The sequence below is a fragment of the Ochlerotatus camptorhynchus genome, unplaced genomic scaffold (assembly GCF_037179485.1).
Source record: "Ochlerotatus camptorhynchus isolate MF236.1 unplaced genomic scaffold, CSIRO-AGI_Acam_v1.1 ptg000350l, whole genome shotgun sequence".
NCBI lineage: Eukaryota > Metazoa > Arthropoda > Insecta > Diptera > Culicidae > Ochlerotatus > Ochlerotatus camptorhynchus.
The window spans coordinates 65074-79146 of NW_027040838.1; the positions used below are offsets into that span (position 1 = coordinate 65074).

The 14073-nt window shown below is 40.8% G+C and overlaps 1 protein-coding gene across 1 annotated transcript in view; it reads right to left on the reverse strand.

Moving 5' to 3' along the window:
* Positions 1–216: 216 nt before the first annotated feature.
* LOC135709112 (uncharacterized) overlaps positions 217–14073 on the reverse strand; it is a 494499-nt gene continuing 480642 nt past the window's right edge. Inside the window, exons 9-10 of the mRNA XM_065231310.1 lie at positions 5998–6351; positions 217–269 (exon numbers count right to left, since the gene is read on the reverse strand). Coding sequence (XP_065087382.1) covers positions 6198–6351 — 154 coding nt within the window. The 3' untranslated portion in view covers positions 217–269; positions 5998–6197. The remainder of the gene's footprint in view (positions 270–5997; positions 6352–14073) is intronic.

Here is a 14073-nt window from a genome sequence, read left to right on the forward strand (position 1 = left end):
GTTGCACGCAAAAAGCGAACTTGAGTGAAAAATGCGTCTAATTGCATACACAGGTTTCTGCGTTTGGCTGTACATTGTTTGTTTGTTTCTCTACACTCGTATCTGTGTGTGTGTATGCGATTTCCAACTTTAGAATGTATTCTTTTTCTACCGCTTGGTTGGTTTGTAAAATTTTAATATTGTCTTCTTTCTCCATATTATGTAGTTTTTTTCTTCTTTGTTCTTCGTGAGCTAGTTGCAGTGGAAATTTTGCTGCAGATTTTAGGGAGCTGAAAAGTTGGTTGTTGTTCGAGCGAGACAGAGAGAGAGATAGAGTAAGTTTTGCGTGAACGTGAGTGCGAATTCAGCGACATGTGCTGGATAGATTATGACAGTGACGTGAATGAGTTTTTGCATTAGAATGGGTGGTGGAGTACTGGTTGGTAGACGTTGCGGGATTAGCTTTTCCGGATCGATCGGTAATTTGGTTATTTTTTGGTAGATCCATGCAGGGTAATGTTTAGTTAATTAGAACGAAAATCAGTTAAGGGTGGAAATTTTGACAAGTCAAGCTGAACACTGCATTAGGTCCTAAGTAACATTGACAGATTCTCTTTGTCGACTTTCTCGTTGCGTCCTCATGGTCAGGTTAAGAAATTCTCAGCTACTTTCAGCACACAGATCGATGGAAGAAGCTATTGAAGGCTGACTAAAAGTAAATTGGTAAGCCCCTCGCACGCCGCTAGCACGCCTCTAGTGTTGGGAATCGAAAATCAGTTGACAGAGGTTTGTTTACACTGCTATAGAGAACAACTGGTGCAAGTTTGATCAAAGTAGTCGATCGCGGTCAGAAATAACGTCAAATGGAACTCGAAAGGAGATGAAATATTGTGCACAAACACCTGGAAAATCCGGAGTGGTCCGGTTCCAAGGTGGCTAAAGTGCTGGAGATGCCGAAAACAACAGTTTGTCGAATGCTCAAAACCTACAAGGAAACCATGAGTGTGAAAAGGAATCAGCGTACCTACGAAAAAACTGGAACCAGAGATCGTCAGCTGCGCAGCAAGGAGTTGAGGTGCGTTTAAGCCAACCCCGGTTTTTCGATCCGAGATGTGGCCAGAAAGTACAACGCCAACTTTCAAACGGTGCGGAACATTCTTGCCAGGGAAGGATACAAGTCGTACAAAGCCAGTAAACATGAAGCAGAATTCCGTGACAAGGCTCTTGTACGACCATGTTTTGACGAAACACAAGGGCTGCAGGTTGATCGATGACGAAACACACGTCAAACTCGATTTTAAGCAGCTTCCCGGTCAAAAATCTTACATCGCGATTGGACGTGGTGATGTGCCGGGAAGATTCAAGTTCGCGAAGAAGGCCATGATTTGGCAAGCGATTTTCAATTGTGGCCTGAAAACGGAACCATTCGTCACATCCTCGACGGTGACATCCCAAGTTTACATCGGAAAATGCCTGAAAAAGCGTGTATTGCCGCAAGCATAGGGGCAAAGTCATCTTTTGGCTCGATTTGGCCAGCTGCCACTACTCCAAGGTGGTTCTGGAGTGGTATGCTGCCAACAAGATCGATTTTGTCCCCAAGCTAATGAGTCCTCCGAATTGCCCGGAATTTCGACCAATCGAAAAATACTGGGCAATTTCAAAGCAGCGACTTTGACGGAGAGGCGGGGCAGTCAAGGACATCCAGCAAATGCGGGCAAAATGGATGAAATGCGCTGATTCCGTTTCCACTGTGCGGGAGCTGATGGGCTCCATCAAGAGAAAGGTTCGAGATTTCGTTCGAACTGGAGAAATGTAACCATCTAATGCTGTAACTTTGAATCAAGAATTACAAGTCATTTTGTGCGTACCAATTTACTTTTAGTCAGCCTTTATCTATCTTCTAATATGACACACACGAGAAGAAACGGTTCTGTACCCAAGTCATTAACGCAAGAGAAAGTCTATGAAGAGAATCGATCAATGTTACTTAGGACCAAATGCATTGTTCAACTTGAAGTGAGCAATTTCATCAGAGCAAGCTACTGTTTGCAAAATATTGGGTTGTCACCTGTCATGTGGAACGTAAATGTTAGAGAGCGTCCAGTATAAGACTGGCTGGTTTTGAGCCAAACGAACTGTCAAGGCTAGAGCCAATCGAGCAGTGCCTATCTTGATTGCATTGGCAGTGTTGCTAGAAATAACCTAGACATAGGTTGCCAAGGCAGTTTGTTTTGAATCCGATCCTCCCTTATACTAGACCCTCTCTAGTAAATGTTTTCAAGGGGCCACTTCGTCAATCAGTTTTCGCTGTTTCTATTCAGTAGCATATTTTTTTTGTAATTAAAGGAAGTGCATACACAACTAGAGCACGCAATATTCCTGATGTTTTTGGAATATTCCTGGAAGTTCCTGCTCTGAAATTCTCTGATAAACCTTCAAGCCACTTTGAAAATTATGAAATTGCCTAAATATCTCAAAACTCCTCTAGACTTCGCTGAGGATCTCAAATTATCTGAGTTTCCAGTTAAGTTAATTGAACTGAACTGTGGTTCATTGACCATCTCTGATGTTCTCAAAGCTGCCCGGAAGTTTGCGCAATTATCATGAAGTTCTTCACCTTAACATTTTCCCTGCAAATTTCCGGACTTCTGTAAAGTTCCCAAAATATGGATGAAGTTTTCTAAACTTTTCAGCAGTTGTCTGGACTTTCCTGAAATTTCCAGGACTCTCAAAGTTTCTCGAAGTTTTCCTGGAATTCATGGAGCTGACCAAAATTAATCGAAACTAACCCTTACAGATCTTAAAATTTCCCGAAATACTGTCCTGAAGCTGTTGGGACTGCCCTTAAGATCTCTGAGCTTGTCTGAAGAGCTCTGGTCCTAACTTGTCTGACGGATTCTAGGAATTTCTATGAAGTATTCACAGTTTTTTCTCAAGTTCTGTGGACTTCTCTGAAGTTTTCATGACTCCCAATAATTCCTTAGAACTTCTCAAAAGTTCCCCCAATTTTTCTGATATTCATGGAACGACTTTGAGATTTTCAGAACTGCCCCAAACTTCACTTCCCTTAAAATCTTCAAATATCATTTGAAGTCTTGGAAACCTCTGTAAAGGTCCAGAAATTTTCCATAATTTATCGGATTGCTTCTTGAAATCAGATCTTAAAACAATCCCGTAATTCTGGACGCGCTTTAAGTTCTCAGAGCTATCCTGAAGTTTTCGGGACTTCCTTGACATTTCCGAAGAACTTCGAGATTAGGGCGTAATTGCTTTTGTAAACAAGCACGTCAATCACCGATTTCTCGCGAATTAAAGCTCAATCTTGAAAACTAACAACACAAACAGGTAGAGGAATGACTCCTCTATCATTTGGTCTAGTTTGTTTACGAGATTGAGCTTTTGTTCGCGAACAATCGGCGATAGACGTGTTTGTTTACAGAAGCAATTACGCCCAAATCTCAAAGTTCTTCGGAAATGTCAAGGAAGTCCCGAAAAACTTCAGGGTAGTTCTGAGAACTTAAAGGACATCCAGAATTACAGGATTGTTTTAAGATCTGATTTCAAGAAGCAATCCAATAAGATTTCTGGACCTTTACAGAGGTTTCCAAGACTTCAAATGATATTTGAAGATTTTAAGGGAAGTGAAGTTTGGGGCAGTTCTGAAAATCTCAAAGTCGTTCCATGAATATCAGAAAAATTGGGGGAACTTTTGAGAAGTTCTAAGGAATTATTGGGAGTCATGAAAACTTCAGAGAAGTCCACAGAACTTGAGAAAAACTGTGAATACTTCATAGAAATTCCTAGAATCCTTCAGACAAGTTAGGACCAGAGCTCTTCAGACAAGCTCAGAGATTTTTGGAGTTTAGCTGAAATTCTCAAAACTTCTTGAAGGCTCCCGTAATAAAAAAAAAGCAGAGCCATGGTATGAACCTAGCACCAAGTCTACAATTCTTTCTTGAAATTCTCGGAACTTCATTAAAGATTCCGTCAAGTTATTATTTTTTAATCTTAAAATTTTGGGAAATTCCCTTGAGTTTACAATTTTTTCGGATGTTCATGGCACTATACTGAAATTATCTGAACTTTCTCGAAACTTGCTGACCTTTTTCAAAGATATTTAAACTTACCACATGCCTCCGGTAAAATGTGTAACGGCAAACTTGCAATGTTTGAAAAATCATAGCTCAGCCATTTATTGACAAATCTCAAATCTATTAGCGCATTTTGAAACTACAACCCCTAAAGATTTATTCGCTATCTAAAGATTTAAAATCTATTGATAAATTGCTGAGCAATGATTTTTCAAACATTCGCAATTTGCCGTTACACATTTTACCGGAGGCATCTTGTTCGGAGTGTTAAAGATCCGGAAATGTTCTTGAAGTTACTGGAGCTGTCATGACGTACTCAGAGCTTACTCTAAAAGATGTTTAAACTTCCCCAAAGTTCTGGACTTCTTGTAGTCCTTGGAACTTCCCTGAAATTTTGTAAACTTCTCTATATATTTTGAATGTTCTCTAAAGTTCTTGACTGTACTCGAAAAAAAAGTGAGACCGATTGATTAGTTTATAACTTTCAACTTGTGGGTAAAAATTGACCAAATTTTGACTGAAACTAGCTAAGAGTGCAATGTTTACGCTGGCGAGATTTGATCACAATCTGCCAAGCGGTTATCGAGATGGCATCGGAGCAAGAGCAGATCCGCCAAAATATCTTGTGCGCCGTCGTGGAAAATCCGACTGCGTCCCACAGATGGATCGGGAAACACGTGGGAATCCATCATTCGACGATTTCCCGAAGACAGCTGACCCAGTGAAGGCCAGGAAGGTGTTGAGCCTGTTCAAGCGTCGCCCGAATTTTTCGATTCGCTATGCGACGAAGAAGGCGACGTCCACGATGAAATGTACCGGCATCCACGTCTACAAGGTCCGGAAGGCACCGAACCCGAACGACAAACAAAACTGTACCGGGAGTGGCTGACGAAACCGAGGTGCGTCCTGATGGACGACGAGACTTACATCAAGGCGGACATACAGCAGTTGTCGGGGCAGGAATTGGAGGTAAGGAAGAAGAAGGTGGACAAATTGGCCATCTGTGGGTGCGGCAAGATGAGCCAGCCGTACATCACGACAGATACCATCAACGGGCAAATATACCGGGACGAGTGCCTCCAGAAGCGCCTCCTACCCTTCCTCCGGTCTCACGGAGGCGAGACGCTGTTTTGGCCGGATTCCGCGCGGCCGGTGTTAGACTGGTACAGAGACAGCAATGTAGCTTTTGTACTAAAAGAAGAACTCGCCGAAATTTCGCCCTATTGAGAAGTTTTGGGTCATCATGAAGGCCAGACTTCGTAAAACAGCTAAAGTGTTGGAGAACGAGCTGGCTTTGAAGAAACAGTGGATGAAAGTATCAAAAGAAGTCGGCCCCGCCATTGCCCAAAACCTTATGAAAGGTGCGGGCATTCGGTTATGAAGCGGAGATCCAATAATGCAATGCTGTAGAAACCTAACCATAAAGTTGTAGTTTTTTCCCATGTATAGTTTAGTTATCATAATTATTAAAGTCTACGTAGACTTTAAGAGGGTGGAAGAGGGGTTTTAGAAAGTCAGGGGTTATAAAAAAGTATAACATTCTGCGTGGATTATGAACGGCCAAAAAGAGAGTGCTTGAAATTTCTATTTAAGTTTCACAGCAGTCTATCCTAACGTAACGTCTTGTTACTGAAATCGCTAAACTGTCATGATTATTGTTATGCTTCTTTTCTTTCCAAATCATAGCCACCTAGGACACTGTCATAAACACGGTAAGCGTCCAATGTCAAACCGAGGGGTGATTGATTGAAATTATGGCGAGTGTAAAAAGCTGCATAAGTTCTATAAAAGACACAACGAACAAATTTAGCTGCAGACTAACTTATACAGGCACAAATTACCTGTATAAGCCAATTTTTGTTTTGCTGTATAAGCTAGACTGCAGCTAATTTTGTTACTTGGGGAGAGTGTTCTAAACTTCATTTACCAGCTACCGATCAAGCATCCGATGAAACAACTCCCGCCTAGGCTTCCAGTTCTTCAGACGCGATGAAACGCAGGCCAACCCCCGAAGGTTAGTGACGGGGAGATGATTTATAAGAGACGCGAGAAAAGACATCAATAGCATTTTCAAAAAATTCTTTCTACACTTTACCGAGACTGCCTTTCGCCTACCTGCCGGCTGGCCTACTTGCGGGATAGGCTCTTGGTCGACGTCTTCTCGATGTGGACCAGGATGCTGTTGGAGGTACCGAACGTCGACACCCGTATGTCAAACTTCCCGTCCAGTCCGAGCGGGTGTGTCATTAATCTTGCACTTTCGATCGTCGACTCGCACAGTCTGCAAAACGAGAAAAGGAAGAGAGAGAGAGAGAGATGATGAAAATTCGTCAGAAATGAAAAATGAATTCCCAGCAAAGGATGAATTCGTGCCGGACACAGTCGAGCGGTGGTGGTTGGGACTGATTCGAGGGAAATCAGTGATTTGAGCAGGGATTGGAGGTTTTTTTTTCTCTTCATAATCAAGCTTCCCGGTTCGGTGAATTAAATCCACAACTAATGGTTTCTCTTTTGGGATGTAGCTTCTCTTTCAGATATAAGAAAAAAACTATCGGATCAGATGACAAGTCAGCGAACTGAGAACATCAAATATTTGGACAGGTTTGGAGAGATTTGTGGCATATAGCCCCTCGCTGTATAAATTTGTCGAGCATTGAAATTCCTTTTTATCCGGAGCAGGGGTTGAAACAGTTGACGTTTTTTACTACACTCGCTTCTTTGTCGTGCGCGACAGTGTGTTTTTATTCCTACACTCATGCTCTACCGTCGTCTCTCTCACACAACACAACCGGTAGAATAACATTCGATCGAAAAGAAAATTATCAAATAACTATCATATGACATGAGTAATTTCGTTCTAATTCCTCAACTTGGTATAAATTAAACCATTTCTGATCAGAAATGTTATTCCTAGGACATCATTGCTTGTTATTTTCAGAATTCACACAAGCACAACATCAGCAGCTCTTATTATGAGAAAAACTAAAATACATACATTCGTGACGGTCTTCGGCGACAGTGTCGAATGACAGAGCCTGTCGTATGACATTTTAGTTTGGTACTGTACTATGATAGCTTGTTTTCCAAATGTCGGAGGCAAAAGCAGTCGATTATCACAGAAAATGTGTCGACTATCGTGACCGCTTACAAGACTGATCCGGAGAGCGTATATTCATTGTACAGCTTTCACTACTTTAGACGCAAAAATTCGGTGCTAACATTGGAAAAGGGTGAAATTGACTTTGTTACCTTTAGCCGCCGGTTTCTCGGGAATTTAAGCTCACACATGCAAAGTAACGACACCATCAAAGCAATGTTTCCTCTATCAGCATCTAGGCATCGTTTATTTGCAGGCGTAACTGTTTACAAAAACAGTTGCGCCCTTTTGAAATGTTAGCACCGAATTTTGCGTGTAAAGTACTGGACGTGCTGTCAAATCCTGGGGGGGGACGTGCTGTCAAATCAGCCTACTGATCATTCTTGTATGAAACTGGCTCCAAATGTAAACAATCGCTGTAGGTTTCTTATGGCTTGTTTACGTTTGGAACCAGTTATGCGAGGCATGCGAGGTAGGTGACGATTGTTCGTATTTGACAGCCACCTCCCCCCCTTGGTCAAATCAGCTTACTGTTCCTTCTTGTATGAAATTAGCTCCAAACGTAAACAAACCATGTAGGTTTCTTATGGCTTGTTTACGTTTGGAACCAGTTATACGAAGTAGGCGACGATTGTTCGTATTGGACAGCCACATACCACCCCTGTGTGTAATATCACATGTTTCCGAGCAGTTTTGGCAAAATCATCAATCAAATTATATTTTCCGCTCTCATACGCTCTGAATATCACGCGTGATTTTGGAACAATGACAATTATGACTGCACGACTATTTAAAAAATATGATATATTTGTTTTTCAAATCTGTGATCTAGGAAAAAATTTCAACTCTCACATTTTAACTATTTTTTCTCCAAATCTTGCATCACGAAGATTGTTATTAATCCTGAATTTTGAAGAAAAGTTCTAGTTGCAGACTCTACACAAATTTCAAAGCCCCAGAATCTTGAGAATGTATCTTTTTAGTGAATAATCTTTCAGTAATTTTTTTTTAAGCATTGGTCTATTGGTCGTGGGTATTAAATTTTATGAACCATGTTTAGTTTCACGTTGAGTTAGCTCAAACGTCAATAGGTTTCACATATTTTTTTTCGTGGTTAACTTTGTACATCAGCGCGAGTACTGAAAGGTTAATGTTTATGTTAGTATAGACCAGTGTTGGCAATATCATCAATCAAACGATATTTTTCTGCTCTCATAGACTCTCAATATCACGCGTGAAATTGAAACAAAATATGATGCTTGATATTGATTTTACAAGCTCCTTTGATATTGCGAGACTATTCGCAACGTGCAAAAATCAAGCGGAGAGTTGACTTGACACAAAAATGATTCCGTTGCACATCGTTTTCTTAGAAATAGAAAGTATAGTTTGCTATCTCTTTTTACTGTTCACCGATGGCAGACACGAAAGTGTCACTATGAAAGTTTAACAGATAAAATGAGGGGTTAGTGGATTTTCCTATCTTTCGAGAGGTGAATCGATTAGCTTGGGACCGTAGATAGTACCAGAGCTGAGCCAAAAAGTTGAGCTCATTTCTTCGGGACCTTCTGATCTTAGAGTTACCTCTATGTTAATAGTGAAGTGGTTTCAGATAAACCAGTAGGAAATAAACCGAAAAAACTAGCGAATTAAGGAAAAACGAATTGAACTTTTATTGAAAACGTGTTTTTACTTTTTGTTTACACTTCTTGATTGACGCAGTAGAAAAACTCACAGGGGCGTATCAGAAAATATGGGCAATTAGGATACTGTGGTTACACACTTAACACCCCTGCTTAACCACGGTAGCATAGAGGTAACTCTAAGACTAGTAGGTCCCGAAGAAACGTGCTCAACTTTTTGGCTCAGCTCTGGTACTATCTTCGGTCCCAAGCTTATCGATTCACCCCTCGAAACATAGGAAAATCCACTAACCCCTCATTTTGTCTGTCAAACGTTCATAGCGAATCAAAACAAACATTGTGTAGTACTAGAAATTCGACTAGAACAGGGTACGTTAATCGTTTGCTTGGGACCAATAGGCTAGTCAAGTAGTGAGTCCTTCTCGTCTTTGACTGTCTTCTTGCTCTTCCGAAGTTCCCGCTTCATTATTGCCCAGTACTGCCACACTTTTAGAATAGTGGCATGATGCCAAATCTGGCCAAAATAGCGGAGTTTCGTCGTGCTGCTGCAACAACGGCAAAAGGCGCTTCTCGAGGCACTCAGATTTGTAGATCTCGTCATTTACTGTGCCCTTTGTCACGAAAGGCTCACTCCTCAGTCCGCAAGAGCAGATGGCCTGCCAAATGAGATATTTGGAGGCGAACTTCGACATTTTCTTCTTCTTAAATTTGTCGTCCACATCGAACTTGCTCTTGCCGGTGAAAAACTCCAACCCCGGAATTTGCTTAAAATCGGCATTTATATACGTTTCGTCGTCCATCACACAACAGCCATATTTTGTCAGCATCTTCTCGTAGAGCTTCCGTGCCCGAGTTTTAGCCGTCGATTGTTGCCGCTCATCGCGGTTTGGGAAGTTCTGTACCTTGTATGTATGTAGTCCAGCTCTCTTCTTTGCATTCTGGACGTAGCTCTGTGACATGCCGATCTTTTTAGCCAAATCACGGCTTGAGACGTTGGGATTTGCTTTAATCATCCGCTTCACCTTTCCCTCCGTCTTTTTGTTCTCCGGTCCCGGTTTTCTTCCAGCTCCTTTGCCGTGGTCCAACGTCAACCGCTCCTGAAACCGCTTCAACACTCTGGAGACGGTTGAATGGTGAATGTTCAACATTTTTCCCAACTGCCGGTGCGACAGGTCAGGAAATTCCAGGTGTTTGGAAAGAATTTGTTCTCTCAACTCGCGTTGGTTCACCTCCATTTTCGTTGAATCGAAAAACACGACTTCGAGTTTGACAGCATGTACACAATACACATCAATGAGAAAGTGTGCAAAATTTGGTTGATTTTTACCCAATAATAAAAAAGTTATGCCCTGTTGAATGTGTCGCAATAATTTCGTGTTCGCCCTTTAACTGCCAGTATGAGTGTGTATGAGTGCGTGAAAGTGAGAGACTGACGAAGCATAAATTGCTGATGTGTGTACAATTTATGTTTGTTGACTAGTCCATAGAGATTGCTGACGTTTATCGTACGCACACCCATGTCACGTATACGTATACGCAAAATGTTTTCATCGGGAAAAAAAACTTCATAGCGGAAATTTTTTCCGATGAAAACAAATCACTGACACAATCATACTTTAGCAATCTCTATTGTAACTTGTAAATAAAGACGCACGTAGAACGTAGTCCACGGTCGTTATTTTTCTTCGTTATCACGCTACTCCCGGGACGGGTGTTTATTGTCCGGTAGTTCGGTTTGGATAACATGTGTACACCTGCGCTGGGATTCCCACAGATTCTTCGTATTCCGGAATTGTAACGGCACTCGAGTCGATGCCCGAGGAGAATTTATCGCTCGAGTTTGTGAAGTGCAGATTGCTGGATGAAGAAACCAAGCGGCGAGGTATGGAATTGGTTCCATCGCAGAGCGGAGAAGCTGCTTTTTCCGGATCGATGGTAGTGAAGCAGAAGAAGCTGATTTGTTTTCACTGTAAAGGCCTGTGTAGAGATCAAAGCGAAGCGAAAACCTCATACAAAATACTAAATTTTTCACCTGAGTGAAAAACCGCAATTGGCAAATTTTTCCCTTCGCTTTGAACTGTAAACAGATACGATCCAGCGAAATCTAATTTTGTGGATCGTATCTTTTTCGCTGACGTTTATTTTTTTTTCGTGCATGCAGCGCTAGCGAAAAGAGCGTATCTGTCAGATTTTCACTTCACCGGAGGTGTAAACAGGTGTAAACTGATCGATTTCGTTTCACATGAACTGTAAACTACGAAAAAAGGAAACTGGAAAATGTTCCACAAACATTTTTTCACAACCTTTTTCGCTAGCAAAATTTCATGATTTTTCGCGTGCTTCAATTTTTGTTTCGCTTCGATCTGTATACTACACTTAAAAAAATGTACACGTCGCTATTATGTGGTTCACACTTAATTTTGCGCAATACGTCAAACACATGCATTTGATGTGTGATCCTTATGATATAAATTGATTTCTGAGCACTACAAAACTACTTGTGAAACATTTAGATGTTTTGTTTCTCACTTATTGATATTAACAGTCTCACTCACTACCGTAAAATGAGCTATTCTTGAAATTATACTGTAAATCATAACTAATTTGAGTGCCTTACATTTAGGTATTAAATATAATGTATTTTGAAACGAAGTTTTATTTTCTTATTATGACAGTAGATAAGCATAGTAGATAGATCGGGTTTTAATGATATTGGGAGAAGTATGTTAGAAATATATTAATTTTCCTTCCGACATATAGTCGATTCCGAAAGTATCGATTAAACTCATATCGAAAACGGCAAATAAATCCTGATGAATAAAGAAATGAGTGTAAACAAAATCAAACAAAAATTCCTTTAAGCATTTCCTGTAACATGTCACGAAAATCATAGCTCTCAGAATATCCTCCGAAACCGATTTCTCCGTACATCAATCGACTACTCCACCAACGCTGGAAACAAACTGAAAATAAATCAATGAACATACCTTTTCCACTAAAAACCCATATCTTACAACACTCCTGGATATATTGGTTGCCAACGTCCGGCCACGGGTTCAAAATTTAACATTTACCAATAGTTGTAGACATTTGGCTTCATATCCAAACCAGGGTTTTTATCTTACTCTCTTGAAGCTGATAGGTTGAAAACCAAAAATATTGTTGTTTACTTTTGCTAAGCAAGCATCCTCTTGAAATGCAAAACACTTCGAGTTTGTATGTTTTTCAATGTAGCGCAGATTCATGAATATTATAAATGAATGTAGCGTGCAATGCACTTGAATTTATTATGTGGGATCTTTCATCATTCCATAGTTAGAAACATGAGAAATAAGTGTGCAAAACACATTGTATCAATGTGGAAAACACATACAATCATTGTGATTGATCAATTGAACAGGCAAAGGTTAAAACACATGAATCTGACGTGCACATTTTTTGAGTGTAGACTTAAGAAGGAAGGGCATAAGCAGATCGATTGCTTCGATCGGAAAAAGCAAGTAAGAGCAACCGTTCCAGTCGTTGCCATTTGCGGCACTATTTTACTTACGCACAGAGTTTCCAAAATTACTTAATCACTCCTCTCCACACCGGTCGTTGCTATCAGAGTCATAATTTAAGTTACCGTTTTCCACACCGGCAAAACAAACTTTTGACGTTCATTCAAAATAGCAACCGTCTGATGCGTTGCTACCGGGTTGCTAAATTTATGAACTCACTACTTCCCACACGGTGTTTCGCAAAAACCCATTAATGGGTATAAAAATACCCATTTCCGCTAAAAGTGCCCCTCCTCATTTAATGGGTAAACTATGGTTTACTCATAAATGGGTAAATGGGTGGTCTGTCAATAAATGGGTGTTTTTTCACCCATTTTCTTATATTGTGTTTACCGTAAAATGGGTGAAAAAAATACCCATTTTAACAAATGGAGGATGCAAGCGCTCGTTGATGTAAAAATGTTTTTAAAACATTGAAAATAAATTCAGGTGTTCCGCTCAAATTTTTCACAAAACATTATAATACAAATTATCCATTGTATTGACTTATCCGTAAGCCTCTCCAACGTTTTGGATTCTAACATTTTCCGGAGATCGTTGCTGCGGACAGTAACTGTTTGCATCGAGGTTTGCATTCCCAATGAGCCAGTGACGGAAATGAGACGATAAAATTTCGAAGTGTTTTTTCACCCATTAATGGGTAAAAAATATACCCATTATTCAACCGTGAACTGATATTTTAAATGGGTATTTTTTCATCCATTTTATGATTTCAAAATTCCCCCATTTTTTGACAGCTGCATACATGGTTTGAAAATGGGTATTTTTTTACCCATTAATGGGTTTTTGCGAAACACCGTGCAAGGTGCGGATTGCTATTTCCCCCACCTGAATAGCAACCCCCGGCACGCAAGTAGCGTTATGGTAGAGGTTGGTAAATGTGCCTTATTTACACGGCGAATGAGAACGACCCAAATTTGAGTTTAGTTCACTCATAATCGCCAAAAGTGCTCAGCTATAAGTAAAATTTGTCTCATGGTTTTCTGTGGAAAACCTAAAAAATATACCGGAAAATAAGGAAATTGACGAAAATTTTATTCAGTCTCGGAGTAGTACCAATCGACTGAGTGAATCCAATCTTTACTTTTCTCAAATTCGGGAATTTTTCCCTGGAAAATCCTGGGAAAACATGAGGCAAATTTACTCATCGCTGAGTTCCTGCACTTTTGGCGATTATGAGTGAACTAAACTCAAATTTGGGTCGTTCTCATTCGCCGTGTACGTTGCCGAAGAGGACGACGGAAAAGGAGTTTGTTTCGTGGGTGCTAGTGGCGGAATGGATCTGCCAGACCAGCAGCGTACCCGGTGGTTTATTGATTCCAGTGCAACGGATCATCTCGTCCGGAACAGAGGGCTGTTCAGCGAATTGCGTCGTATGGAGAAACCGGTCAAGATTGCAATAGCAAAGGATGGTGAGACGATAGTGGCGGAACATACTGCCACTGTGAAAGTGATTTCGGTGTTCGAGTCCGGGAAAGCGAAAGTCTATCGAGGTTCCGAAGTCGTCGCGAGTGCGTCTCGTCGCGAAAAGTTGTACGAACTTGATTTCTACTCGGTTGGGCACAACCCAACAAACAATTTTAGCTGCAGATTAGCTTATACAGCCAAAATTTGCCTTATGCAGCTAATTTTTGCCTGTATAAGCTAAGCTGCAGCTAAAATTGTTTGTTGGGAATGCCGGTGAAGCCTTGTGTCGTGCGGTC